Here is a 27909-nt window from a genome sequence, read left to right as displayed (position 1 = left end):
CCTGTGGCCGCAGCCATGACGGAGAACTCGGACAAAGTGCCCATCGCCCTGGTGGGACCCGACGAGGTTGAGTTTTGTAGCCCCCCGGTGAGTACCGCCTGGGAGCCCCAGACACGCGGGGCCCGTATCCCCTGTCCCGGGTCAGCGATTTGTGTCACCGAATTTGAGAGCTGGGAACAAATGTGGGCGCCCAAATGAGGGCTTGGGGTGGCGCCCCACGCGTGTGCGTGTGCAAGGGGCCTGGCATCCCCAGTCTGGTGTGAAGGGGAGGGTGGATAGGGAGGAAAGAGGGGGCGTCGGGTGGCAGGCGGAGAGAGACCCGCGGGGCGATGGCCCTGCACCGCGAAGTTTGTTCAGCGCACATCCACTCCCGAGGACCAGGGACCCGCGGACGCAAGCGCGGCGAAAGGGGGCGCCCGGAGGAGCCCGGGACGAGCTGTCCGACACCCCCGATGCGACGGGTCGCTGCGCGCGGACATGACAGCCCCTCTCCCGCCGGCCCGCAGGCGTACGCCACGGTGACCGCGAAGCCCACCAGCCCCGCGCGGTTGCTCCAGGTCGGAGCCGTGGTCCTCATTGCGGGGGCGGCGCTGCTGCTCTTCGGGGCCATCGGGGCCTTCTACTTCTGGAAGGGGAGCGACAGTCACGTAAGTCCGGAGGACGGCTGCCGGCTTGCGGGCACGAGTCAGGGTGCGCGAGGCCGGGAGGGGCGCGGGGCCTGGGGGCGCGCGGGATGGCGGGGTCCTCTCTGTCACTCGCGTGTCCCCTCCTAGGTGGCGCCAGAGCGGCCCCCTCGCCCCAGCTGATGCTTTCCCCTCGGGGCGTCCCGGGTACCTTCCCCCTTCTTCCAACCAACTCCACGATGCGGCTTCCCACTCACGGGCAACTTTGCAGAAAAGCCAGTCAGGGCTTTACGGGAAGATGTTAAAGACAGAGTAGCGGGGAAATGCAGTGGACGGTCCCAAGAAAGCTCTTTTTGGCCCATCCCAGCCTGGCGTCTCCGCTAAGCAGTTGAGTGACCATGGGTAAGGCACATCCCCTCTGACCTCGCTTTACTCATCCTTAGGAAAGAAATGGAACTAAGCCCTCTCCCAGCTGAGAAAGGCTGTGAATTTAAGAATCTGGGACAAAGACAGTGGAGGACATTCAGACCCAATAAGGGGACGAATTTGACCTCTCAGTAGCGCTGTCTCTCTCTCTCCCTCCCTCCCTTCCTCCCTCTCCCTTCTGTCTTCTTTCTCTCTCTCTCTCTCTCTCTCTCTCTCTCTCTCTCTCTCTCTCTTTCCCCCCATCTTTTAATGCCCCCTTCTCTCATGCAGTAAGGGGAAAAAAAAAAGATCTAACTTCCTTAAAGATGGCAAATGTCTTTAAAAATCACTTCTAGCCTGGTCACATGTGATTCAATGGTAAATGTTTTACTAACTGCTGTCCTACTTTCTTTGTATGCAACTATTTATTTTAAAGCTCAGTTGGCTCTCAAGGAATATAAAAAGTGTTTCTGACCCAACTAAGCAAAATACCCGTGTTTTTGTTAAATACTCTGAATTTTGTTCACCTATGTAAAGGGAGGCATTTTTATCTTGATGACCATTGCCAGGCTTGGTGTAAGTATTTCAACTAATGGAAAAGAATTCCATCTCCAGGGTGCACACAAAGGGCTGTTTCTTAGTCACTACCCTCAGAGGATCTGTGACTGCTGTTTCCCGTTTCTCTCCCACCATGAAATTCAAAGCATGAATGAATCCCAGTACTTAGAGAAAATGGTGCTGAAAGCAATTCAGCCATTTTACACATCACATCTTCTGCAGTCACTGCATAATTTGTATTTTTAACTCAAATGCCTAACGTAGATAAGCATGCCATTTAGCACTGAGTCTGTTTTAGAGACTGTATCAAATTTACAAGCATCGATTTGTAAGATCAGAATTGCACAGTATTTTGTGTATATTTGAAAAGTGCCTTAATCTATTTGTATATTTTAAATATAGAAGCTGGGCAAGATGCTCACATTTGAAAGCAGCATATCTGAACATGAGAACAATGTCAGTATCTCCATCTCCATTAATAGCAGGGTTTAGATTGTCACCCCTTGGGAAATTGTACCATCTTCGAATGTAAATGCTATCTTTTAGATGACAAAACTTCAATGGTATAGGTCCTTTGGGTACAAAAATAGCTTTGCTTTTTTGGGGGGGCGGGTAAAGATTTTGGTCCTGATATGTATTAAAATGAACACCACTTTGCATTTAATTATTCAAGACAAACACAGCTAACTGACAAGCTTTTAGAAAGAGAGATTGAAGGATCACCCTGAATGAGCAGGGCCTCCTTTTATCATAACTTGTACTTTACTGCAAGATGGTTGGTTGCCTGGTTCAAGAGAGCAGTATTAAATTCTAAAAATACAGAGGAATAGTGAATCACATTTTATTGCCAACAATCAAAGTTATCCCTGTCTCTTATAGAGGCAGGAAAGTGAAGAAAATCGTGGTAGGTTTTTTTTTTTAACTCCCAAAATATTCCATGCTGATCCATATTACTTAAGTCTGAAAAACAAATCACAAAATACTAAATAGAGTAAATTTGGCACCATCTATGCGTAGCACAGGCACAGGTCTGCTTTCCCTGAATACAAATGTAAATGGCCCAAACAAAACATAATCAAGTCTCTGTCAAACAGAAAGACATCCCCAACCAAATGGACTACCCACTCTTTGGGGATTATCCATGCTTCTGTTCCTCTATATTGGTTTATAGAGGAGAACCAGCAGTAATTTACCTCCTATGCCTTTCATATGGGTAAATCCCCTTAGGACAGGTTTACTGGAAATCAGCTAGAGAACTCTGAAGCATTGGAGTGCTAATAATCAGGGGACAAGTGACTGGGCTCAAATATTGAGACCATGCTTCATCCACATTATTGTAAATGGAACAAGGCATTGAAATATGGGAAACTCCCACCAATATGAGATAAATGACAACCCTACCCCGTGAGATGAGGGGAAGAGATCTTTGCTTGGGGCCTTTATTCTCAGCCTGATTTTTCAAGACATTGTCCCAAACATAATATAATTATCTTATGAACCCAGGCTTTATTAGAAACTCATTAGCAAATCTCCTTGGCTGTAAAAGGCACCATATTGAGCAGACTATTGTCACATAATAAACTTCCTTTGTGCTTGGATAGAAATAGCCTTAGGTGCTAACGGCTCCATCAGTTTAGAGCAGATAATGTGATTACTGCTCCACCAACCGAGCCACTTTCTGAGCTCAGGGCCCAGTACTTTGGAAATAACTTCCGACTTTTTACCACCCCCCAACCCAAGGCACTTCAGGAGGGCACAAACCTCCATGGCTGCCCCATGCAGACAGTGTACTGCTTATGAAAGCCAGGCTGCAGCTACATTACAAAGGATGCCTCTTAGGGAGCTTTTGCTGGTGGGGAGGTGGCGGAGGGTGGTAGAGGAAAGTGAAATTAGGATAAAAGCCACAGTTCTAGTGTTGCGATCTTGTCTCCTTCAGACCCGCTAAGAATTTGCAAACAGTTACTTAAATTTAGGACTGCTTGAGTAGTAAAAAGCTTATGTGCAATGCTTAAAAAAAAGAAAAGAAAAAAGAGCCTCTTATCTCCTGAGTGAAGGAAGGACACTCGTGCCAGCAGAAACTCACATGCGCGTTGTCTGCCATGTGCCCTTTGACAGCCAAAATTAGTTCACGTGAATAGTGGCTGCTCAGAGAGCGCAGGAGCAGAACAGAGCCTGCTTTCTGAGCTTTACCTTCAGAAAGCCCTGGCTCAGCCAAAGAAAACAGGTTTCCCCAAATTGGCTGATGGTGAGGACCGCCTGAGGTGCAAAGTGAAAACAGATTGGTGGGTTCTGCTCCCGCTTCCCCTAAAGCAGAACCCCTAGAAGTGGTTCCTTTTTTTTTTTTTTTTTTTTTTTTTTTTTTTGCGGTACGCGGGCCTGTCACTGTTGTGGCCTCTCCCGTTGCTCAGCGGCCATGGCTCACGGGCCCAGCCGCTCCGCGGCATGTGGGATCTTCCCAGACCGGGGCATGAACCTGTGTCCCCTGCATCGGCAGGCGGACTCTCAACCACTGTGCCACCAGGGAAGCCCCTAGAAGTGGTTCTTATGATCAGGTGAGCTGTGGAGACAGTGTCCTGCAGGAATCGAAGTTCATCAGAACGAGGGAAGGAGGGGCACTGAGAATGTGGCTGAACTGCATGCCAGCATTTTCTCTTCCACCGACCGAGGGCTGTTACCTAAAAGGGTACATGCTAGCAAAGCCGTTTCTACGTCTCTGCTGATAAACTAAAATAGCACTCTGTGGGTCTTGCAATAATGAGTTTTCTACAAGTAATGATCCAATAACAACAGATACTTTTCCCAGGGTTTGTCCATGCTGCGGTCAGCCATTCGTCATAATGAGGGAGAAAATCAGACTTGAATTGAATCTGAGCTCTTTGCGGTTCTGACCTACTGACCTGACACTAAGTAGCAGGTGTCTTTCATCAGTTCCCATTCCTTCCCCTTTAAAGATTTTATAGCTTATATATCATATAAGAGATATATTATATATCATATATCATATATAGATATATACATATATATAACTTGAAGAAAAAGGAAGAAAAGAGAAGAAAAGGAACCCACCTATTACCCCATGACACAGAGAATGTTCTAGAACAGCAGCATACTGAACAGGAGCAGCGTGTGAATTACTTTTTAAACTATTGTCCTTACCAGATGTCTAAACTAAGAGAGCCCTTTGGATCATCTAATTTAGTGGTACACTATAAAAAAAATTTCTAATGGTAGAATTTTAAACAAGATGTTACTCAGAAATCCAACACGTAGGGCTTCCCTGGTGGCACAGTGGTTGAGAGTCTGCCTGCTAATGTAGGGAACGCGGGTTCGAGCCCTGGTCTGGGAGGATCCCACATGCCGCAGAGCAACTAGGCCCGTGAGCCACAACTACCGAGCCTGTGCATCTGGAGCCCGTGCTCCACAACAAGAGAGGCCGCGACAGTGAGAGGCCTGCACACCGCAATGAAGAGTGGCCCCCGCTTGCCACAACTAGAGAAAGCCCTCGCACAGAAACGAAGACCCAACACAGCAAAAAGAAAGAAATAAAGTAATAAACTCCTACCCCCAACATCAAAAAAAAAAAATCACCTCTGAGGTCCCACTTCGTTGTTTTACACTCAAGGCAACTCCCAAGACCCAGGGATAAGGGGTGTGGCCACCTGTTTTTCTGATTCCTGGGCCCGTGCTCTTGGACAATGCCAAGCCTCCCTCCCTTCTCCCCACACGTCTCATAGCATAATGCCTTATGACGCCGTGGCTGTCCCATAGAGTCATTAAAATGAGTACCTCTTATTTTGAGCTGAAACAAATGTGCACATTGACCTTGCTCTCTGTAAATGCTACTCCGTCTCAGGCATATCCTAGTCCTGTCTGCAGTTCTTACTGTATACCACACTCCATGCCAAATCTTGACTGAAGGACTTAAAAAAAATACCTTCAAAGTGAGGTGCCACTGCAGATTTGTTCAGGTAACAGCCCAGTTAACCCTCTGCTTCCTCAATTTCCATTTATCCATCAACGGGTCTTAACTCTGGCTGCATAGTAGAACTGACCTTCAGAAAAAGAAAGATCTGTGCTCACACCCCATCCCCACAGGCTCTGATTTGATCAGTCCAGTGGGGGGAACCTAAGCATGGTAGCTGGAGATTCTATTAAGATGCTTCTACATGCAGCCAGGATTGCAAATCACTGAGCTATTTGATTTAGTATCAGAGACTATCAAAAGCTTTACTTTTAAGATAGTTTTTAAGAAATCATGTATTAAGTGATTGGTCTATGAATAAAGTCCTCACAGATAACTAAGATAATCATCCTTACTATTAAGGATGATTCAGTGTATCTCTGAGAAATAGGAAAGCTACTTTATATACTGCGGATCTAAAGATAAGCCCTGAATTGCTCTAAAAGGGAGGCATCACTAACTCTGATGTTCTCTTCCAGATTTACAATGTCCATTATACCATGAGTATCAATGGGAAATTACAAGATGGGTCAATGGAAATAGATGCTGGGAACAACTTGGAGACCTTTAAAATGGGAAGTGGAGCTGAAGAAGCGATTGAAGTTAATGATTTCCAGAATGTAAGTATATTTCATACATTTATGGAGTTTAACCAGGCAAGCCTGGGAGACTTCTCATTCAGGGAGAAGGAGCGCCTCTCACACACATCCAAATGGGAACTGTTCTTTTTGGCAGCCATGGTACCGCTAACCCACCCGCACCGTGCAGCATATTCTCTCTGAGAGAGGACCACTCTGTGTCCTTTACATTTTCAAAACGAAAAAGCAACACCTTAGCATTGAAAAAAAAACAAGTTCTTAGAACTATACAAAGTCTTGGCAGAGGGACTTCCCTGGTGGCGCAGTGGTTAAGAATGCGCCTGCCGATGCAGGGGACATGAGTTCAAGCCCTGGTCTGGGAAGATCCCACATGCCATGGAGCAACTAAGCCTGTGTGCCACAACTACTGAGCCTGCGCTCTAGAGCCCATGAGCCACAGCTACAGAGCCTTCACACCTAGAGCCCATGCTCTGCAACAAGAGAAGCCACTGCAATGAGAAACCACCACAATGAGAAGCCCATGCACCACAACAAAAAGTAACCCCTGCTCACCGCAACTAGAGAAAGCCCATGCGCAGCAACAAAGACCCAACGCAGCCAAAAATTAATTAATTATTAATTTTTTAAAAAACTTAAAAAAAAAAGTTTTGGCAGAAAGACTTGGGAGAGGTATTTCTTTCCAAGCAGCTTTCTTAACACAGTGAATAAAATGCTCAGGTTCCTCTAGAACATTGCAAGTTCTGAAAGTGGCACTTGTCAAGAGGAGGGAAACTTTAATGACCTAATAATCTCATCAAAAACAGGTGGGATCTATTTATACATGTTTCTCAATTCTTCAGATTTCCCGTTTAATCCAGGAAATGAGCATGGAGAAATTCCCCTGGTGTATCATCTGCTTTCTGACTATGGCCTATTACAGATGAAACCTTCGAGTCTCCTTTGAAAAGGGCACACATGTTTGTTTTCAAAAATTCAATTTACAGGCAGTTGGAGACGTTAAGCCATGCACTGATGCTTCAGTGGACATCTGCGAACCAAAGTGTCACTGCCGGCCTCCTCTCTGGATGGGCACCATAAATATCTTACTCTCTTTCATGTTCTGAGATGAGAAAGAGGCATCACTGTTTGTGCTCTCCTGTTAAATCTGTAGACGGAGTCAGTGAGACTTCATGAAAAAGGGCTCTTGAAAATAATGTCTCTTCTGATAGTTTACTGGCCTGCAAACATCTCATCGACCTGACTTCCTCTGACTGATGAGAAAAACTAGAGATGCTTTTCATTCGAATGAAAGAACTCCCCTTGTTGATACCCAAACACTTCACAAGCCCTTTTGAATAAAAAACAGATGCTAACCTCAGAGCCCGGCTGATGTTACACATTATTTGATGATGACAAGGACTGGCTGTGTTCAGTGTGGGCTCTGCCCGGGGACCAAGCTCTGCAGCCCCATGTGTGCGTGGCTGCATTTCACTTAGTCATAGCTTTGCAGATGGTTCTGGTCAAGGCACAGGGATAATTTCTCTGGACCTATTAAAGGCTTTTACTGCAAGACAGAGGACAAGGTAAAAGGCATGTTTTTCTTGGCACTGCTCAATATAAAATTATAAAATGTGACTCCCACACACGCTTTATTCATCCAACCCAGAACAAAATTGAATACCTAGGATGTGCCATAATATCAAGATATGCAAAGGTAGCTATGCAGTTAAATAAGAAAAGATCCATCTCTCTCAAGATGTGCATGTATCAGGAATATCCTTTTGAAATAGTTAATCCTGGGCTTCCCTGGTGGCGCAGTGGTTAAGAATCCGCCTTCCAATGCAGGGGACACGGATTCGAGCCCTGGTCTGAGAAGATCCCACATGCCACAGAGCAGCTAAGCCTGAGGGCCACAACTACTGAGCCCACGTGCCACAACTACTGAAGCCCGCACACCTGGAGCCCATGCTCCGCATCAAGTCGCCGCAATGAGAAGCCTGTGCACCGCAACAAAGTGTAGCCCCCACTCACCGCAACTAGAGAAAGCCCATGCACAACAAGGAAGATGCAATGCAGCCAAAAATAAATAAATTGATTTAAAAAAATTGTAATCCCAAACCTATATTTCTGTTTTATAATCCTTTGGTTCTAATGATGGTATTGATTGTGTTTTGTTCTCAGAGGCCAATGGGGCCACACATATTTTATAAACGGATCAATCCTCTTTGATAGCTTCCACATTTCTCTAAGTCAGAACTGGTGAGTAGAACATCTTTTTGATGGATAGAACCTGTTATGGGTTTAAATAAGCCCGGACTTTTGAAAACCCATGAATCAGCCACTATGGTACCTGCAGTATTACTTTCTCCTGTATTACAAACTGTCCGTCAAATTCAGGAAACGTTATTGGAGCCCACTGTGTGCAAGGGATGGTGCGAAGCATGGAGAATGCAAAGATGACTGACACTTGTCCCCTCCCTCAAGGACCTTACAGTCCGGGTCCAGGAGGCAGACATCCACACAGAAGTGGCTTCAGGTCAGGCTGGGAAACACACTGAACAGAAACGTGGAGCCATCGAGGAGGAGGAGGCCATCGCTATCAGTTAGGGGATGGAGCAGGTTTTACAGAGGTGGCAATGAAGCTGAATCCAGTCTCTGAAAATCCCAACACTGAATTAATTTTTGGAGACAGAGTTTTGGGTGAAGTAGAAAAGAATAGCTTTATTGCTTTGCCAGGCAAAGGGAGCCACAGTGGGCTAATGCCCTCAAAACTGTGTGTCCCAACCTGGAGGGGGGAGTGAGGAGTTTATAGTAATGGTTCAAAAAGGGTGTGATCAGCTCGTGGACATTCTTCTGATGGGTTGGTGGTGAGGAGTCAGCATCATCAACCTTCCGGTTCCAACTGGTCTGGGGTCTACAGGCTTGTGGGCAGCACACAGTTAACTTCTCCCACCTGGAGGGGGTTTCAGTATCTGCAAAACAGCTCAAAGATATTCTTGTTTGTATCCCTTGATGGGGAACCAGGACCCTGCCCCAAGGCTGCACTATTGTTTCTTGACTTTTCCTCCCTGGTCTCTGCATCCCTTCCCTTCCTTAATTAGCAACTGTTTGAACCTGCCCATTGGGACTCAGGGAAGATCCTGGAGGCTGAATGATGCCTATTCCTGTAACCAAAGAAATAGGGGACACAGAAAGGCTTTTGTGCCCAGGAGCCCCACAGGGTCCTGCTCATTATCAGCAACAGTTGAATCAGGTCTGGAAGAATGGAAGAAGAATTTTGACAGGCAGAGAAGCTGGGGCAGGGCTTTCCAGGCCCAGGGAAGACTATGCAATACCCATGCTCAGGTCTGCTCCCAAGTTCTAAGTAGCCCGGGAGGTGGCCAAGATGAGAAAATGGAGTTGCAGGTGGGGCCAGAGTAGGAAAGTTTCTGAATTGTAAGTGAACAGCCTTCCCCGCTAACCCCACCAAGACTGTAGTAGAGCCAATGGAAAAAAGAGCCCCCTGAGAGGGAATTAGCACTGAACAAAGGCTCCAGGCTCTACACTGTTAGAGAAGAAGTTGTTCAGGACACTTGTTAAAGAAGGTGAGGCGGACTTCATTCAAGGCAGGCTACTACAGTGGGGTTTTGTAGTAGGAGAGACAGAGTGGGCTCAGCCCCGAATACAATAAGGAAAAGTGGGGATTTATAGCCAAGGAGCAGGGTGGAGGTGTTGGTGGATGGAAAATTACTAAGAGGTTCTTTGCTAAACTGACCTAACAGGATTTTTGCTGCAGGCAGGTCAAGGAGATCAGATATCCAGGTTGATCAGACCAAGGCTGACTCAGCAGGATTCTTGCTAAAACTGGAATAAACGGGCCAAGACAGAGCCCAAGGTCGGGACCTAGTAAACAGAGGACCCAGAGGAGCCTGACTAGAGTTAGGTCAGGAGAGTCTTTGTCAATACGCTGTGGAACACAGAAGCTAAGTTTGTTGATAATGTATGAGTTACTTTCTAGAAAGTTACACCCTCAATAGCATGAGTGATGTTGGTTTAAGCCAACCCTCTCAGACCTAATGACCCATTTATATAACAAAAATCCTGGTTAGAAATTAAGATAGAATATATTGATATATACAGATTTTCACTATACAATGCTTTTGACTGTGTATATGTGAAATTTTTAATTTAAAAAGCTGGGAAAAGGGAAAAAAGTGGGGAGGGGGGGAAGGATAGCACAACCTACCTGGTAGGTAAGTAAGTTATTGGTTTCAAGAATCAGTATGGCCCCCAGCTATAACATAAAGAAAAAATAAATTGAAAGTAATTTATAATAAAATTTGGACTTGAGCTTGATGTACTAGAAAACATCATAAAAGTCATATACTTGGGTCACTATCTGTGCCACAGCCTAAAATGCAGATCGACCTAAGTGTGTGTTGACAAATTAAATACCAGGTAATTTTCTCAAACAGTAAATGAAAGTAACGTCTTCTCTCCATTTGCACAATAATTGCAGTCCTAGGAAATTTGTTGTACATTAAGACTATACCAAACATCACTCTTTTATATGTAAAACGGTGTTATGTTCTAGGCACAGATGTTTACAATCAGGTTTTTCACCCAGGGCTCTGGGTGGTTCGTTCTTCAGGGCCCCCACGAGCTGCTTGGGATCCGACACCCCTGGGCCCCACCCAACAAAAGCCCAGAGAGCCCCCAGTTTTTGTGACAATAAAAAACTCCCTCAAAAGTTTCTAAATGGCCCCCTGGGGAAAGGACCCCTTGCCCTCCTTGGAAACTTCTGGTTTAAGCCACAGAAATAAACGAGATCCCCTAGAAAGAAAAAAATTGTGCAGCTAACATGAGATTAGCTGACTTGATAAAAGGATGTTAGATCATTGGGATCCTCACTCATTACCTTTTAAGCAAACTTCTTCATTATCACCAGCTTCTAAGGTCTTGTTTGTTTGCAAAAACAGGATATTTTCTTGACTTTCCCTTCCCTCTGTTTAATCTCTTAACATATCTGGCTGCTTGATATGGATTTGTAGCTAGACAGGGTGGTTAATAAGTGTGAACTCCTTCCCACAGGGCCCATCCCTATGGGGTTTCGGTTTTCTGTGCAACCTGTAGACTGTCAGAACTAACTCAATACATACTACACTCACATTCAGGGCTGTGAATCCTTCCAGAGCGTCAGTTCTCTCCCTGGGGATATGGTAATAGCTCTATGGTGTTTCCTCCCTGGCATCTCAGATTCAGAGGCTAGGAGAGTTTGAAGTTAAAAGAACATACCACATAGAGGGGCAGTAATCCCCCTCCCCTGCCTTCTGTTTTTCAAACCGTACGCCCTAGGTTTACAAGTAGAATAAGAACAGCAGACCCTCCAGAGATAGCATGGTGGAGAGCAGTGGTTCACCAGGTGTGTTCGTTAGGCCACCAGCAGCAGCAGCACCTGAGCGCTTGTTAGAAATACACAGTTTAGCCCCCGCTCCAGACCTCCTGAATCAGAAACTCTCAGGGAGGGGACCAACACAGTATGTTATTTAACAAGTCCTCCAGGTGATTGGAATACAAGGGAAAGTTGTGAACCACTGGTACAGAAGAAACCTGGGTCCAGAGGCCGTGCCTTAGTCCCTTGAGGCTGCTATAACAAATTGCCATAGACTGAGTGACTCTTAAACAACGGAAATTTGTTTCTCATAGTTCTGGAGGCTGGAAAGTCCAAGCTTAAGGTGCCAGCAGGTTGCATGTCTAGTGAGGGTCTTTCTTTCTGGCTCACAGACAGCTGTCTTCTCACTGTGTCCTCACATGGCAGAAGGGGGAAAGAGCTCTCTGGGAAAAGGGCACTAATCCCATTCATGAGGGCTCCACCCTCATGACCTCATCACTTCCCAAAGGCCCACTTCTGGGTACCATCACATGGGGGGTTAGGTTTCAACATAGGAATGTGGGGGGACACAGACATTCAGTGCATAGCAGGCTGTTTCAGTTATTTTAAAACTTTGTTACCCTGAACACGTTTCTTTCTCCCTAAACTGGTGGTCCTCAGCTCCCGCTGTACATTATAAACACATGGGGAGCTTTTAAGCATGCCAGTGTCTGGGCACGGCCCCAGGCCAATTAAATGGGAATCTCTGAGGAGAGGCCCAGGCCTCTGTGTTTTTAAAATCTCTCCAGGTGATTTTGGTTCAGAGTCAAGACCCTCTGCAGTAAACCTGGAGTCCGTCCTCTGTAAAGGGAGGTCGGGGGGTCATGCCGCCACCTCTCTCTGGGTGAGAGGTGACACTAGGAGGAATAAGTGAAATGTGTTACATGTGTATGTGGCCAATCAGGCCACAAGGCAGATAACGAGAAGCTTCAGGAAGAAGGAGCCTTTCCTTCTCTTCTCCAGTCTGTCACCCACCCCGTTTTGCAGGGCTCCTGGCTCTGAGATTCCATATGGTGTAACCGTCCGTGAATATCCTCAGGTATGAATGATGTTTGACTTCGTTCTTCATTTAAGAGGGCTGACTCCTGAGCCAGGCCCCTAGGTTTATAAAGGCTTTTCTTCTTCCCGCTCCTTGGTGTTGACGTTAGAACAAGTTCTGTATCTTCCTGACATTTGTCTCAGTTCAACAGAAGATTGATCAGTTGAGATGTTCAGATTTGTGTTGGTATCTACATTATTATGGCATAAAATTTGTAGGTCTTTAATACCACTTTTGGCCACTCACTAGTCATGAAATTAACCAGCAGAGTGAAAGTAAACACTCTTGGGTCAGAACATACCGTTATGCCTGATGCGCTCCGCGGGCGGAGTCAGTGCCCAGCTGTCAGCCAAGACTGGAGCCTTGCGGCTGAGGTTTCCCTTGAGGCTGTTCCCTAGGCAGAGGAGGAGACACTGTTTATATCTCACAGGGGACAAAAACAAAACGTCCAAGTCCTTGGATAAGGTCTAGGAGCAAAATTTATTTCCCAGTGTTATAGAAAGCTACTATTTACTCTGGGCTCAGCAACTTAGGAAAAATCCGAACTGATGGAATTAATTAACTGGACCAACATCTTTTGAGAACCTTTGTGGGAGCACCAAACAAACAAAAACAAAGGAAACATTCAGATCTATCTCAAGCTTAGAGCTGAGTAGGGAGGTGACATACTCAAGGAACAAGGGCCCTGAGAACTAAGTGCCAAATGAGGGATGGAGATGGGGGGGGGGGCTTTCAGGGAGTCAGAGAGAGGGAAGCCCACTTAGCCTGGGACGGTCAGAGAAAGCTGCATAGGAAAGATGCATTTCATCTGAGCTTGGGGGTTGGATGGAGCAATTAACAGCTCTATCTCAGCTTGACGGCAGCCCCTGGCAGGGGCCTCCCCATCACACGGTCTAAAGCACCATCCCCTGTCACTCCTATGTCTGCACTCTGCTTTATTTTTCTCCACAGCACTTAACGCCACCTGACTTTAATCTGTTTATTTTTGGTAAATAACACTAAAAGATAAGCTCCATGGGGGCAGAGACTCCATCCGTTTTGTTCATCCCTGTACCCAGGACCTGGAACGGTGCCTAGCTCGCAGTAGACACTCAATACACTGAATAAATGAACGGATGGATAGATGGATGGATAAACTTTTGTTTCCTAGGGCATCACAGGAATCCGTTTTGCTGGAGGGGAGAAGTGCTACATCAAAGCACAGGTGAAGGCTCGAGTTCCTGAGGTGGGCACCGTGACCAAGCAGAGCATCTCCTCTGAACTGGTGGGTACCAGCCTGCACCACACAGCAAGGGCTTTGGGCAGACATTGAAGGTACAACCCTTTCTGTCTCTAGTTCCTGGAGAGGTTCATGACCAGAACATAAGCTCTCTTTCTTCTCTGCCAAAGGAACTTAATTATTTTGGTCCTACTCATTGGTTCCAAGTGATCATTCTTACATGATGTAGTATAATTGGAGGTTTTGGAAAACCAGATTTTAAAGTACATAAAGGGGATTGGTCATGACATGGCCCTTATTTGCCTGATGTTCGGGAACTATCTGATCAGTGATTACGACAACCTAAAGGGGACTTCCCTGGTGGTGAGGTGGTTTAGAATCTGCCTTCCAATGCAGGGGATGCAGGTTTGATCCCTGGTCAGGGAACTAGATCATGCATGCCACAACTAAGAGTTCGCATGCCACAACTAAGCAGCCCACCTGCTGCGACTAAGACCCAGCGCAAACAAAAAAAAACATTTTTTTTAATGACAACTTAAAGGACTTCATGGGCTTCCCTGGTGGCTCAGTGGCTGGGAATCCGACTGCCAATGCAGGGGACACGGGTTTGAACCCGGCTCAGGGAGGATCCCACATGCCACGGAGCAACTAAGTCCGTGCACAGCAGCTGAGCCTGTGCTCTGGAGCCCGCGAGCCACAACTACTGAGCCCATGTGCCACAACTGCTGAGGCCCGCGCGCCAAGAGCCCGCGCTCCGCAACAAGAGAAGCCACTGCAATGAGAAGCCCGCACACTGCAACAAAGAGTAGCCCCCGCTTGCCACAACTAGAGAAAGCCCATGTGCAGCAACAAAGACCCAACGCAGGCATAAATAAATAAATAAATAATTAAAAAAAAATAATAAAGGACCTCACGTGTTAGGATCTTTTCATTAAAGGGGCCTCAGGAGCCTCAAGCCTCACTCCAGCCTCAGCACCACTCAGCAGGAAGATTTCCTCCTGAAAATTCACCACAGCTGATCCCTCAGCCTCTGCTGGAAAGCAGCAACAGGGCGCTCCTTCCCTGTGTGTCGGGCAACTTCGTGAGAGGTAGTTCTAACTGTTTTGCCCTAGGTTGAGCTGAGTGACTCCCTCTGCAATTTCTTCTCACTGGTTCAAGTTCAGCCCAAGGAGGCTACTCAACATATACCGAATTCCTTTCCTATGTGTCAGGCTTGTGAGGTGCTTTAAACATAGTTCATCCATTTATTACTAATAGCTTGCCTTTGAGCTTGGTTTTATAAAAATTTATGTTAAGAATTGCACACAGAGTTCTAAAGATACATTTAACAATAATACCTTACACTTATTTGGTGCTTTAGGGCTTACGAAGTAGCCGCATTCGTTTTCATCTTCCATTTGAGTTGTGGCAGGGTAGGGTGGGAAAAAAATGGACTTTGGAAAAAGTGGGTTCAAATCCCAGCTCTGACACTTGCTATGGATGTGGCTTCAACTCTTTGAGCCTCAGATTTGTCACCTACAAACTACAGTGTGCACCCTGTCCCCATGGCCCTGAACTCGATAGATAATGAATAGACAGCTGCTGCTTTAATTCTTAATTTTATTATGATCACCTTTGATCTTTCCAGTATCCCCGAGAGGGAGATATATCAGGCATCAGCTCCCTGGGCAGCTGAGGAAAAATAAGAATAAGCAAAAGTGCCTGGAAACTGCCCAATTGTTTGCTCTCCTAGGAGCAGTCCCAGGTGTCTCAAAACAAGAGCTAAAACCAACCCGTGAGGTTTTTTTTGTTTTTTTTTTTTTTTTGCAGTACGCGGGCCTCTCACTGTTGTGGCCTCTCCCGGTGCGGATCACAGCCTCCGGACGCGCAGGCTCAGCGGCCATGGCTCACGGGCCCAGCCGCTCCGCGGCACGTGGGATCTTCCCGGACCGGGGCACGAACCCCTGTCCCCTGCATCGGCAGGCGGACTCTAAACCACTGCGCCACCAGGGAAGCCCAACCCGCGAGTTTTTCAAGTTGGCTCTCATGTCCTCAGTATCTCCTCTACTCCCAGTTTCCCCACCATTCATCCTGTGAGATGGGTTCCAGCCCTTCATCCCTCTCGTGATTCTTCTCTGATCATGATCTGGTTTGTTCCCCATGGGCTGCGCCCTTCAGAACACAAGTGTGGACCCACTGGCACAGAGTCTAAAAATGAGACGGAGACCGCCTGTGTTCTGACCTTGAACATCCCTTACTGCGTTACCTTTTTTTATATGGTCCTATCCCTCAGTTTCTGTTATGAAGCCTTTAGTGAACTAATAACTCTTGACATTTCCCCCATGAGTGGATATAAAGAACCAACTTCTCAACCATAGCTGACAAAGATCTTATCATAAGTTTGCAGTACATTTTCTGATTTTTTTAAAAACAAGGTGGTTTTTTATTCTGATTTTTTTTTTTTTTTTTTTTTTTTTTTTGGCTGCGTTGGGTCTTCGTTGCTGCGCACAGGCTTTCTCTAGTTGCGGCGAGCAGGGGGCTACTCTTTGTTATGGTGCATGGGCTTCTCATTGCAGTGGCTTCTCTTGTTGCGGAGCGTGGGTTCTAGGTACGCAGGCTTCAGTAGTTGTGGCTCATGTGCTCAGTAGTTGTGGTGCACGGGCTTAGCTGCTCCGCGGCATGTGGGATCTTCACGGACCAGGGCTCGAACCCGTGTCACCTGCATTGGCAGGCGGATTCTTAACCACTGCACCACCAGGGAAGCCCAGTTTTGTATAACTTTTAAAAGCTCCTATACCCAAAGAACATTCATTTCCTGGACGGAGCCATTTAATTTAAGGTAAATAACTGGATTACCTGAGTGTTAGCTACCTCCAATAACTTTAACTTGTTTTAAGGCAGCCAGAAGCCTGAGGGAGAAAGCATAAATGAAGTGCTGCTTTTAGCTAAAAAATAAGAAAACATTTTAATTTCCCCAACCTACAACCTATTGTAAACTAATAAATACATGAAAGGAGCAACCTGGCAAAATAAATTTGTCTCCTAGGTTATCAAACTATTCTCAGCATCTCGCTGTAGAAGAAAGCTCAGCATTTAGCTTTGAAATCTCAGTGGTGTGCTTGATGCAAAAACATCTGAAATATGTTTTGTTATAGCTGGGAAATGTAGAAGTTGTTTATGTTAAATACTACTTTGAACTGAAGACATTAAAGAACCAATTGCTGGCTTTTTCCATTGTGGTTTGGAAGTGGCAGAACCAGCCCCCAAAGGACTTTCACTTCACACGAAGGGCTCCTCTATCCTTTATCAGATTCCAGAGTCCATTCAGTTGCTTTTCCTCTAAAACATCTTTGATCAAAACCATCAGATTAACCTAAATCTCAAAGTTGACATCAAGTAATTTTCACTTCCACTCAGGACGCTCATATTCACACATTCTAGTTATCCAAAGGCAGGATGGCATGAGGGGTGTGGAATATTGTGCAAAAAGCTACAGAGAGAAGAGATTAGAACTCCAGAGTGTGTGTGTGTGTGTGTATGTGTGTGCGCGCACGTGTGCGAACGTGAATGCGCACACATATACACAGAGAATTCTCATTAAGTTTTCTTTTAAATTTTATTGAAGTATAGTTGATTTACGTTTTGTTAACTTCTGCTTACAGCAAAGTGACTTTGTTGTACGGATATATATTCTTTTTCATATTCTTTTCCATTGTGGTTTATCACAGTATATTGAATATAGTTCCCTGTGCTATACGGTAGGACCCTGTTGTTTATCCATCCTATATATACTAGTTTGCATCTGCTAATCCCAAACTCATTAAGTTTTTATAGGGCGAAATAATCTTTTACCAACACATGAATCTTAATATGCAGCATGCTCCACTGCCCTCTTTGTTCAGTGCATTTCATTTTCACTTATTTACAGGAAGGCAAGATCATGCCTGTTAAATATGAAGAAAATTCTCTCATCTGGGTGGCTGTAGACCAGCCCGTGAAGGACAACAGCTTCTTGAGTTCTAAAATCTTAGAACTCTGTGGCGACCTTCCTATTTTCTGGCTTAAACCAACCTATCCAAAAGGTAACATTTTAAATTCTTTTGACACTGCTTGGAGTTCTCCCTGCCCTGGTGAGGTTCCTGTGAGCCCCTGCACAGGCCCAAGCATGTGACAAGGAAGATGAATCCAGGTGCGCATCACAGTGTCACAGTAATTGGCATGAGAGCTCAAAGGGAAGGGAAAGGACAGCCATGAATGTCACAGAGCAGGGCCGGAGCAGTGGGTAACAGGAAGCAGGTGGGCCCAGAACACCTCTGCCTTACCTGCAGGTTTTATTTATGACACTCCCACTGCTTCCGCTCTGCCCCTAATCTCTGTTGTTTGCACTTCGCAATTTTACATGTTTTTATTCCTAGAGCAGAGAATCAGGGGTCTAAGAAGCTGTTATACCTCTGAATCCTTATTATGGTCAAACCTTGAATTATGGGGCAGCCAAAAGCAGCTGTGGGCATAGGCTGAGATTCCTTAAGTTCAAGGCTCGAGGGTCCACTTCCAAGTCTGGGGAAAATAAATGAAGGGCCCCTGGGGTTCAGAGCTAGGTTGGAGCACCCTCTGGGCTGTTTCCGGGTGGAGAAGGCCAGCTGATGAGCTCTGCAGGCCAGGCTCTTTTCCCGGATTTTGTGTCTCCAGGGCTGCTCTCTTGATTTCCATCCCAGTCACCCCACTGGCCTGCCAAAGTCCTGCTTTGTAGCTCTGGCTCAAGCTGGGGGAAAAGGCCCCTCTCCTAGCGCAGCCTAGATAGGCTACGTTCTCAGAAAGATTATGTTGAACTCAAAGAGAGAGCAGCGTGGAAATAAAGAAAACACAGGAACTAAAACCACCAGACTTAGGAGAAGGGAATGAGCAGTTACTATTTAACGGGTGCAGGTTTCAGTTTTGCAAGAAGAAAAACGTTCGGGAGATAGATGGTGATGATGTTTGCAGAGCCATGTGCCTGTACTTAATGCCACTTAACTGGACACTTAAAAATGGTTAGGATGGTAAGTTTTATATATATTTCACCACAATTGGAAAAAACAGACACTTCCCTGGCCGTCCAGTGCTTAAGACTCTGAGCTTCCAATGCAGGGAGCGTGGGTTCGATCCCTGGTCGGGGAACTGAGATCCCACATGCCGCGCACGGTGCAGCCAAAAATTTAAAACACACACACACACACACACACACACACACACACACACACACACACACACACACACACACACTCCAGCCTTCTGATTCTGCCATGGCTAACTTATTCCTACAGTTCACAAGTCTTATTCAGTTCCAAAGCTTGGATAAGACGGTTACTTTTTAGCCCAGGCAAAGCAAATAGGATGCAATTTATAAGCTGCTGGCAGTGGCTGACTGGAAGAGTGGGTTGAGAATTCCAAGGCTACACGCAGGCTCAGTGAGAAGGAATCCTCTGAGCGGTGTCGGCCACAACCCGAGGGGCTGCCAAATGGACCATCGCTTTTGCCATCGTAGGTCTTGCCCCAGCGGGTGGTCGCAACTCAACTCTCTGGCCATTTACAAGTTCTGGCTCTCAGTTCCCCACTTGCCTCCGCGTGGAACGGGCCTTCTTGCCTTCCACCACCAAGGAACTCCTTCTCCGACACCTTGTCACCTTTTCCAGTCAAGGACAAAAGTCTCTGACTCTGCTACGTGTAGACCTCTCTCTGATCACTTTCTGTTTGAGGACATGCTTCTTACCCAGAGAGTTCATTCATGCATTCATTCATTCATTCAACAAACATTTATTGACACGTTTACTTGTCAATAAATGCCATTTACTTGTTCTAGGCACCTGGAATGCGCTGATGAACAGAAGAGACAAGAATCCATGCCCCCCAGGAGTTTTACATTGTAGCTAAAGGGAGACCGTACATAAACACTAAACTAAAATAAGAAAATCGTATGGTGTGATCCAAGGTGCTATGGAAAAAGAGCAGGGCAAGAGGTCTGGGGGTGGGGTTGGGAAGACAGTGCTCCTGGCACTGCTGGGATGACCGATAAAATGAGAACCGTCACCCTCTGGGAAGGAGCTTGTTGCCTACATCCAAGATGTGACTTGGTCCCTCACAGCTAACATCATGACCAAACCTTTTTTTTTTTTTTTTTTTTTTTGCTGCACGGTGCAGCATGCAGGCTCTTAGTTCCCCAACCAGGGATCAAACCTGTGCCCCCTGCATTGGGAGCACAGAGTCTTAACTACTTGGACTGCCAGGGAAATCCCATGAGCACATCTTAAGTATTCAGTTAGGTATCATTAAGTATTAATTACACATCTTAAGTATTCAGTCATCACACCATCCATCCAAGAATTACACACATTACATACAACACCAGAAAAGTTGAAGCCACCTAAATGCCCCCAGATTTGAAAAGGATTAACTAAGTGTTGGTGTAGTTATAGGATGGAATATCATAGACATTAAAAGTGAGGGAATTTTTTTTCCAGTCTCATCAATGCAGTCATATTTTACAATAAAGTCAACAAAATGAAACCCTCTCTGAGGATGCCTGGCTCCCCGCCACCTAATTCTAATAAAAGCCTCCCAGCTCCAGGGTCCAGCAACCCCTGCCCTTGGATCTTTACGCTGGCAGGTCATCAGTGTCATGTAGCTGTATCATCAGAGACCCTGGGAAAGACGCTGTACAAGGTCAGAGGAAAACGGGGAGGGGGGTGGGAGCTGAGGTCTGCTGAGCTCAGGCTGTGTACCAGGCACCGTACTCTGCTAGAGCTTTACATCTTGTCCTCACTTAATCTTTGCCAACAACTGTCCAGCTAACTAGTAATATTCCCATTTTATAGATGGATAAACTAAGGTTCTGAGATTGAATTACTCTCCTGAGGTCATTGTTAGTTAAAACAAGTGGAGTTGCTAAAAAAAAAAAAGAGTGAAGTTGAGGTTAGAATCCAGGTTTCCCTGATACCTCTCCAGCCCTGCCACAGAAACCAAGAAGCTATCCGGGGAAGCTATCCACGGCTGGACGCACATGCATGCCCTCACAGATAACATAGCATCATATCATCACCATCACCTAACGTTTGAGGGCTTATTATATGCCAAACACTATGCTAAAACCCTTAGAAACAAATTCTCATGAACTCTATTACTATCCTCTGAATTAGATACTATTATTATCCCCATTTTCCTGAAGAAGAAACTGAGACTCAGATGCCAAAGCCACCCTGTGTGGTCCTCTCTCCATTCTTGTTACTCAGCAGCCATCAGTCCTGCTGCAGAACCCCTGAGGCATTGTGGAGAATGAGGGCAGTGGGCTGGAAGCCAGAGAAGTTCATGTTCGACCCTCTTCTCTGCCACCCCTTCTGTGATCTCGGCCAAGTCACTTGGTCTTTCCGAGCCTTGTTGCCCTTTTGTATAAAAGTATCTGCTTATTCTATCCCAAATGATTTTTAAAAGAATCAACCAAGATAATAGTAAATCCCCTGAAAACTGTAAAGCTTTATACATATATAGTAAATTCATGAGGAATGTAAAGGGCTGCAAGTAACAGAATAGCAGACCAACAGTGGTTTCAACAAATACGGGTTGACTTCTTTCATACAGCCAGAAGTCTGGAGGTAGGTTTCTGGCACTAGCGTCAACTTTCTTTCTAGCTTACCATCTGCTATCTGAGGCATGCTGGCTTGTCATCCTTGTGCCTATCACTTCTGGTCACATAACCCAGATGTCACATCTACATTCAAGGAAGACGGACGAGATGGAGGAAGCTGTATCTGTCCCCTTTTACCAAGAAAGCAAAAAGCTGTCCCAGAAACTGCAGTAGCATATTCTGCTTATGTGTCATCTGGCCATTCCTAATTGCAAGGGAGGCTAGGGAAATAAGTGCTATTTTACTTTCTCAGCCCCTAAGTAGAGGCAGGCAAACAAAAAGGGAACTGAGAATGGATTTTGTCAGTTATCTTACAACACCAGCCTCAGTTAGTATTATAAACCAAATTCTGATGATCTGATGTTTAACTACTAACCCAAGACTGTGAAACATGCTTTATTCTTATGAAAATCATTAATACAAATTTAAATAGGATCTGGTCGTATGTGTTTTAATATCCTTTTCTTATGTTTTTCACCCTGATAAACACAGAATTTCCTTAATTATTCAAATAAAGGAATTAACTTACAGCAAGTTTTGTTTTTTTTTTGGCAGAAATCCAGAGAGAAAGAAGAGAATTGGTAAGAAAAAATGTTACAACGATGACCACAAGAAGATTACACAGTGGTCCACGGGGCAACCCAGGGCCTGGAAGACCAAATAACGAAACCAGACCCAGTGTTCAAGAAGATTCAGAGCCCTTCAATCCAGACAACCCTTACCACGTGTGTACTGGTGTTTGTATGACAGGTTCAGATGACTGCACTTAAACCCAGCACTGAAGCGGTGATATTTCTGCTTGAGCTTTCAAATAAGCATCTAGTGTTCAACTGAGACTTTTACCCAATTATTTTTAAAAATACATCTTAATTTCTTTGTTGCAGGGTTTATAAATGAGGGTAACAACTCTTCAGCATTGCTTCTGTAGTGTAAAATCCTGATCGGTTGTACTCCTTGTTCAAAGTTGTTTTCTGTGCTCTCCTTTTATGAGTCATAGGCAAATTTATAAAGACAAATTCATATCAGGAATTTGATTATTTAAAAATATTTCCAAGAGTGTGCCCTGCAGGCAACACACAGGATGAAAGTATTCTCTTTCCCCCTTTATAGCCACTTTATTCATCCATTCAACAGACATTCTTTGAGAACCTGCTCTTTTCCAGGCCCTGTGCACACAGACAGGAGTAACTTCTGCCCTTGAGGGCACTCAGTCCATTCGGGAGACAGACTCACATATGGGGATCAAACACTTTAGACAGAAACCTCGAGAACTGGTGTTTGTAAGGATGACACCAACATGCTAAAAACTTCTCAAATCTTCAATGAAATGTAGTTTTACCATTACTATACTTTGCAGGGAGTGAAAATAGAAAAATAAGTACTTATGTGTAGCTAGTGTTTTAATTGAAAAAATAATACATGCATGTATTTTTTTTAAAACAGTATAAAAATGTATACAATGAAAAGTGAGTTTCCCTTCTACCACAGACACCCTCCCCTGAGCAACCTGTTAACAATGGCTATTTGCCCAGTCCCTTTGTATAAGTGTACACACACACACATTTTTAACACAAAAAAGCATACACAACTTCCACTTTGCTCTTTTCAGTTACAATACAGTATTTTGGAAATTTTTTTTTATCTCCTAAATGGATCCACCTCATTCTTTTTTTTTTTTTTTTTTTTTTTTTGTGGTACGCGGGCCTCTCACTGCTGTGACCTCTCCCGTTGCGGAGCACAGGCTCCGGACGCGCAGGCTCCGGACGCGCAGGCTCAGCGGCCATGGCTCACGGGCCCAGCAGCTCTGCAGCATTGGGATCTTCCCAGACCGGGGCACGAACCCGTGTCCCCTGCATCGGCAGGCGGACTCTCAACCACCGCACCACCAGGGAAGCCCCACCTCATTCCTTTTAATGGCACCATTATATTCCATTGTGTGGATAAATGTACAGAAATTGAACTAGTTCAGCTTTGGTGGACATGTAAATTATTTTCCGCGAATACCGTTTTTTTTTTAACTTTTTATATTTTATTTATCTATTTATTTATTTCTCTGCATTGGGTCTTCATTGCTGCACGGGGGCTTTCTCTAGTTGCGGTGAGCGGCGGCTACTCTTTGTTCTGGTGCACGGCCTTCTCACTGCAGTGGCTTCTCTTGTTGTGGAGCACGGGCTCTAGGCGTGCAGGCTTCAGTAGCTGTGGCACTCAGGCTCAGTAGTTGTGGCACACCGGCTTAGTTGCTCCGTGGCATGTGGGATCTTCCCACACCAGGGCTTGAACCCATGTCCCCTGCATTGGCAGGCGGATTCTTAACCACTGTGCCACCAGAGAAGTCCCTCCTCAAATACTGTTAATAAGATACACATTGTACGTGCTTCATAGGGTATGGGAAGGAGTAAATGAGGTAATGCAGGTGAAGCTCTTAGCACAGTGCTGGCGCATAGTAAGCACTACCTTACTCCATGTTAGCTATTAGTCTATACTCTTGTACACTGTAGGAGTATATCTTTAACACAAACACTGACACATGGGTCTGCTGGGTCAAAGAATTTTACATTTTAATGGAGGACACTAAATTGTCTTCCGGGGAATTACAGTAGCTACATGTCTTCAAATGGTAATGAAAGGCCTAATTTATTATCAAACTTTTAAAAAGTCTTGGGTGTAAAACTGTATCTCCTGGTTATCTTTATCTTGCCAGTCTCTAATTATGTGTAGGATTGAGTATCTTTTCATACACAGAGAAGTCATTTGTACATTTTCTTTCCTCTTGTTTCATGTGTTGCAAAGATATTTTCTAGTTTACCATTTTAGACTAATATATTTTAGAAAGATTTAGAGCAAAAAAGTATTTTTTTTAAGTAACCCAAGGCTTACCAGAAAATTCAAGACACCACAGTACTTCATTCCCTAAAGCTCAAAGAATAATAAAGAAATAAAATCTGGGACTTCCCTGGTGGCGCAGTGGTTAAGAATCCCGCTGCCAATGCAGGGGACGTGGGTAATCCATCCCTGGTCCAGGAAGATCCCACATGCTGTGCAGCAGCAATTAAGCCCGTGCGCCACAACTACTGAGCCTGCACTCTAGAGCTCTCAAGCCACAACTACTGAGCCCGCGTGTTGCAACTACTGAGGCCCGTGTGCCTAGAGCCCGTGCTCCTCAACAAGAGAAGCCACTGCAATGAGAAGCCCGCGCACCACAACGAAGAGGGGCCCCCGCCCACCCCAACTAAAGAAAGCCCGTGCGCCACAACGAAGACCCAACACAGACAAAAAAACAAACAAACAAAAAACAAAAACTGAATAGGCGGACAGAAAACTTAATATAGTTTATTCTCTAGGTAGCTGGCCTAGCTGCACCTGGTTCTAGGGATGAGGGCATCAGCCCCTCCACAGAAGGGCAGGATGTGACTTTGCTCTGCTTTCAGGCTTGAGTGATCCATATTCTTGAAAAAATTCCACTGGTAACAGTTTTTTCCTTTATTACGTGTTGAGCTTTAAGCAGGAACACCTTCCCCGTGATCTCCGTCCTTCACATATCCCTTTGAGGCAATATCTCAGGGCAAGAACCTGAGATTTCTGCCAACTTTTTAATCCTAACAAACTTTTGTTGAACCCTCAGGTGAGGAAATGCCTCAACCAACAGGCCTTTTGACTACTCCTGCCCTGGAAGAGTCAGCAACAATTAATTAATGAGGCAGTTTTAAATTTTGCTGTCCCAGATGAACCTATTTCAAGAGATAAGAGGGAAAAAATGTCTAAAGGGGACATTCTAAAGGGGAGAGTCTAAAGATTTTTTTTTTTAATGGTGTTAAGAGAGTAAGACAAATACTTTGATGACAATATCTGAACATAGGCTGTGTCAGATGGTGCTAATGAATTGTTAGTTTGTGAGGTGTGATAATGGCAGTGTGGTGCAGGAAAATACTATCTTATTTTGGAAAGACATTCTAATGTATTTATGGGTGAAATGTCACAATGCCCTCAGGTCTCTTTAAATTTACTTCAGAATTTAAAATACTTTAAAAAAATCAAATATGACAAAAGGTTGGCAATTGTCAAATCTTGATGTTCGGTACACAATTTTCTCCACTTTCCAATACGTTGGAAATTTCTCATAATAGAAAGCACCCCGTCACACACACACAGCAAAAAAAGTTGAATAAAGACTTTTTAAAAAGTATACCAGAGGGCTTCCCTGGTGGCACAGTGGTTGAGAGTCCGCCTGCCGATGCAGGGGACACGGGTTCGTGTCCCGGTCCGGGAGGATCCCACATGCCTCGGAGCAGCTGGGCCCGTGAGCCATGGCCACTGGGCCTGCGCGTCCGGAGCCTGCGCTCCACAACGGGAGAGGCCACAACAGTGAGAGGACCGCGTACCGCAAAAAAAAAAAAAAAAAAGTATACCAGAAAGGTAATAGGGTTGCTTAAGTTCACTTAGCTCAAGCCTAACCTATGTTGGTGCTGCATCTCCCCAAGTTATTCTTCCAGGAAAGAGCCTTAAATTGAACAAAGAATTTACATGAATGATAAGGGCTTTTTGCCAGTGTAATTCAATGCCACATTAAAGAGGATATAGACTCTTTACCCCTAGAAATCCATGAAAAGGAAAACCAGATATTACATAACTTGGCAGGGGCAGGTTTCTTCCAGTTCTGTGATCTCTCCAGCAGTGAAAATAGGGTTTTGTAGGTGACTTTTACTTCGATATGAGTTTGTATTTATGTAACTATAATGATGGCACGTAGAAACTAGAAGATAAAGTTTAAGGTCTTGAATCTTTACACTGTATGGTGCCTTTTTCTGAGTGTTACAGACCCTTATGTTGACATGAAGGCAGAAGCTAAGTGACTTGGCAGTGTTCTCAGCCAGTGCAAGTGGAAGAGCAATCTGTTGTTAGCCTGGATCAGTGAGTTTCAAAATGTGCTCCCCAGAGCCCTGGAAGCCATTACTACAAGAAGGCACCAGGGTGCCGTAGCAGTGGCCGAAATGCTACTTTTGAATCACGCTCCGTTTTCCTATTTAAAACAAATTGAGTCACTAGTGAGTGGTAACCATGGCTCATTTAAGGCATGGAGAAACTTCACCAAAACGTTCAAAAAACAAAAAAACTAAACCTTCCTGCCAGTGACAGATTAGGTAGGATGGAAGTTCCCTGATGTTTGAAGGATTTCTGAATTATAAGGTTTAAAGATTGAAAACTCCTTACAGAAAATAATGCTGATTTCTGGTAGCAGTGAGACATTCAGGACCTTATTTTAAAATAACATGGATGCTATAAACTTCTCATTATGAAGGAAACACAAATAATTCTCTTTTATTTCACAGCAGCAGGAAGGAGAAGGCATGACATTCGACCCTAGATTGGATCATGAAGGAATCTGCTGTATAGAATGCAGGCGGAGCTACACCCACTGCCAGAAGATCTGTGAACCACTGGGGGGCTATTATCCATGGCCTTATAATTACCAGGGTTGCCGTTCAGCCTGTAGAGTTGTCATGCCATGTAGCTGGTGGGTGGCCCGCATCTTGGGCATTGTGTGAAATCACTTCATATACCAGGTGCTGTAAAGAATTAACTCCAGAAACAACCAAAGTTTGAGGCATCTTGATGCTGAAGGGACCACGAAGTATTTTATATTCCAACTGAGCAATGTTATTCCAGACACTTAACAGAATATTTTTGAACTGCTTTACAGAACTTTATCCAGAATTGCAAATGTACTGAAAGGGTAGTTTAAGTCTAAAATATCATCATAATCCTTTTATTACTTGCTATTTTTTGCTTTTCTTTGCCAGTAAGGCCTGCTTTTAAGACTTCCTTACCAAGCTATTTTGAAATAATCATGAAACATTATTTACAATTTGTCAAAGATCTCAACTGTACACTTGAGTTCCTTTTAAATCGTCACTAAAACAATTAAGTTGTCTTCTGTTGTTATTTGTACATAATTCCTCGGTTGTTCTTAACCTTTATTGTTCTTTCCCAGTCTTGCAAATGTGCCCCCAGAGTTCCTAGGTAACAACATAGACAGAAAAGGGAAAACAAGACATATAATGGCATCTGAGAGTGAACATTATAAGGCAGCTCATAGGAAATTCTTTATCTATACTATGTGCTGGCATGTGATTAACAGGTGGCTGCCCTGTTAAGAGTCACCCCCAAGAAAAGAGAATTAGCAAGCATTAGGATAAAGAAGGAAAATGTAGAAGGTAAATCAGACTTGTGGGGAAGGACTTCCATTGACATTCTGAAAACCAGGTCTTCACACCCTTTCAGTCTGCTTTCAGTAAGTGGTCATTGGGCACGAAGCAGCATATTCTACCTATGCAGTACAAATCAGGCTGCTGATTACCAATTACCAATAAGTTACTCTCCTAGTAACAGGGCTGGCAGTACGGCTTGACAGACACGGCTGAGGAGGAATGGCTTATTTATCTATAATGACATAAAGAATCTCAGGAACAAGGACTGTCTTTA

General features: G+C 44.9%; 1 protein-coding gene across 7 annotated transcripts; it reads left to right on the top strand.

Moving 5' to 3' along the window:
* On the top strand, window positions 1-27909 carry CNMD (chondromodulin; the record flags this gene model as incomplete). Of its 7 annotated transcripts, none has more annotated exons than XM_082602202.1 (7): window positions 1-87; window positions 507-647; window positions 6027-6167; window positions 13725-13838; window positions 17701-17854; window positions 21985-22154; window positions 26757-27909. In XM_082602202.1, the coding sequence occupies 7 exons, from the start codon at window positions 16-18 to the stop codon at window positions 26970-26972; spliced, it is 1008 nt and encodes a 335-aa protein (XP_082458328.1). In that variant the 3' UTR covers window positions 26973-27909. The 7 variants fall into 7 exon arrangements, with proteins under 7 accessions (XP_082458328.1, XP_082458327.1, XP_082458323.1 ...); XM_082602201.1 differs by having other exon boundaries at window positions 21961-22154; XM_082602197.1 differs by having other exon boundaries at window positions 16-87; window positions 26760-27909.

Source organism: Mesoplodon mirus, assembly GCF_964341445.2.
Source record: "Mesoplodon mirus genome assembly, chromosome: 17".
In the NCBI taxonomy this organism is placed as follows: domain Eukaryota; kingdom Metazoa; phylum Chordata; class Mammalia; order Artiodactyla; family Ziphiidae; genus Mesoplodon; species Mesoplodon mirus.
The sequence above is the reverse complement of the archived record's forward strand: the minus strand, read 5'-3'. Positions and strand labels throughout refer to the sequence as shown.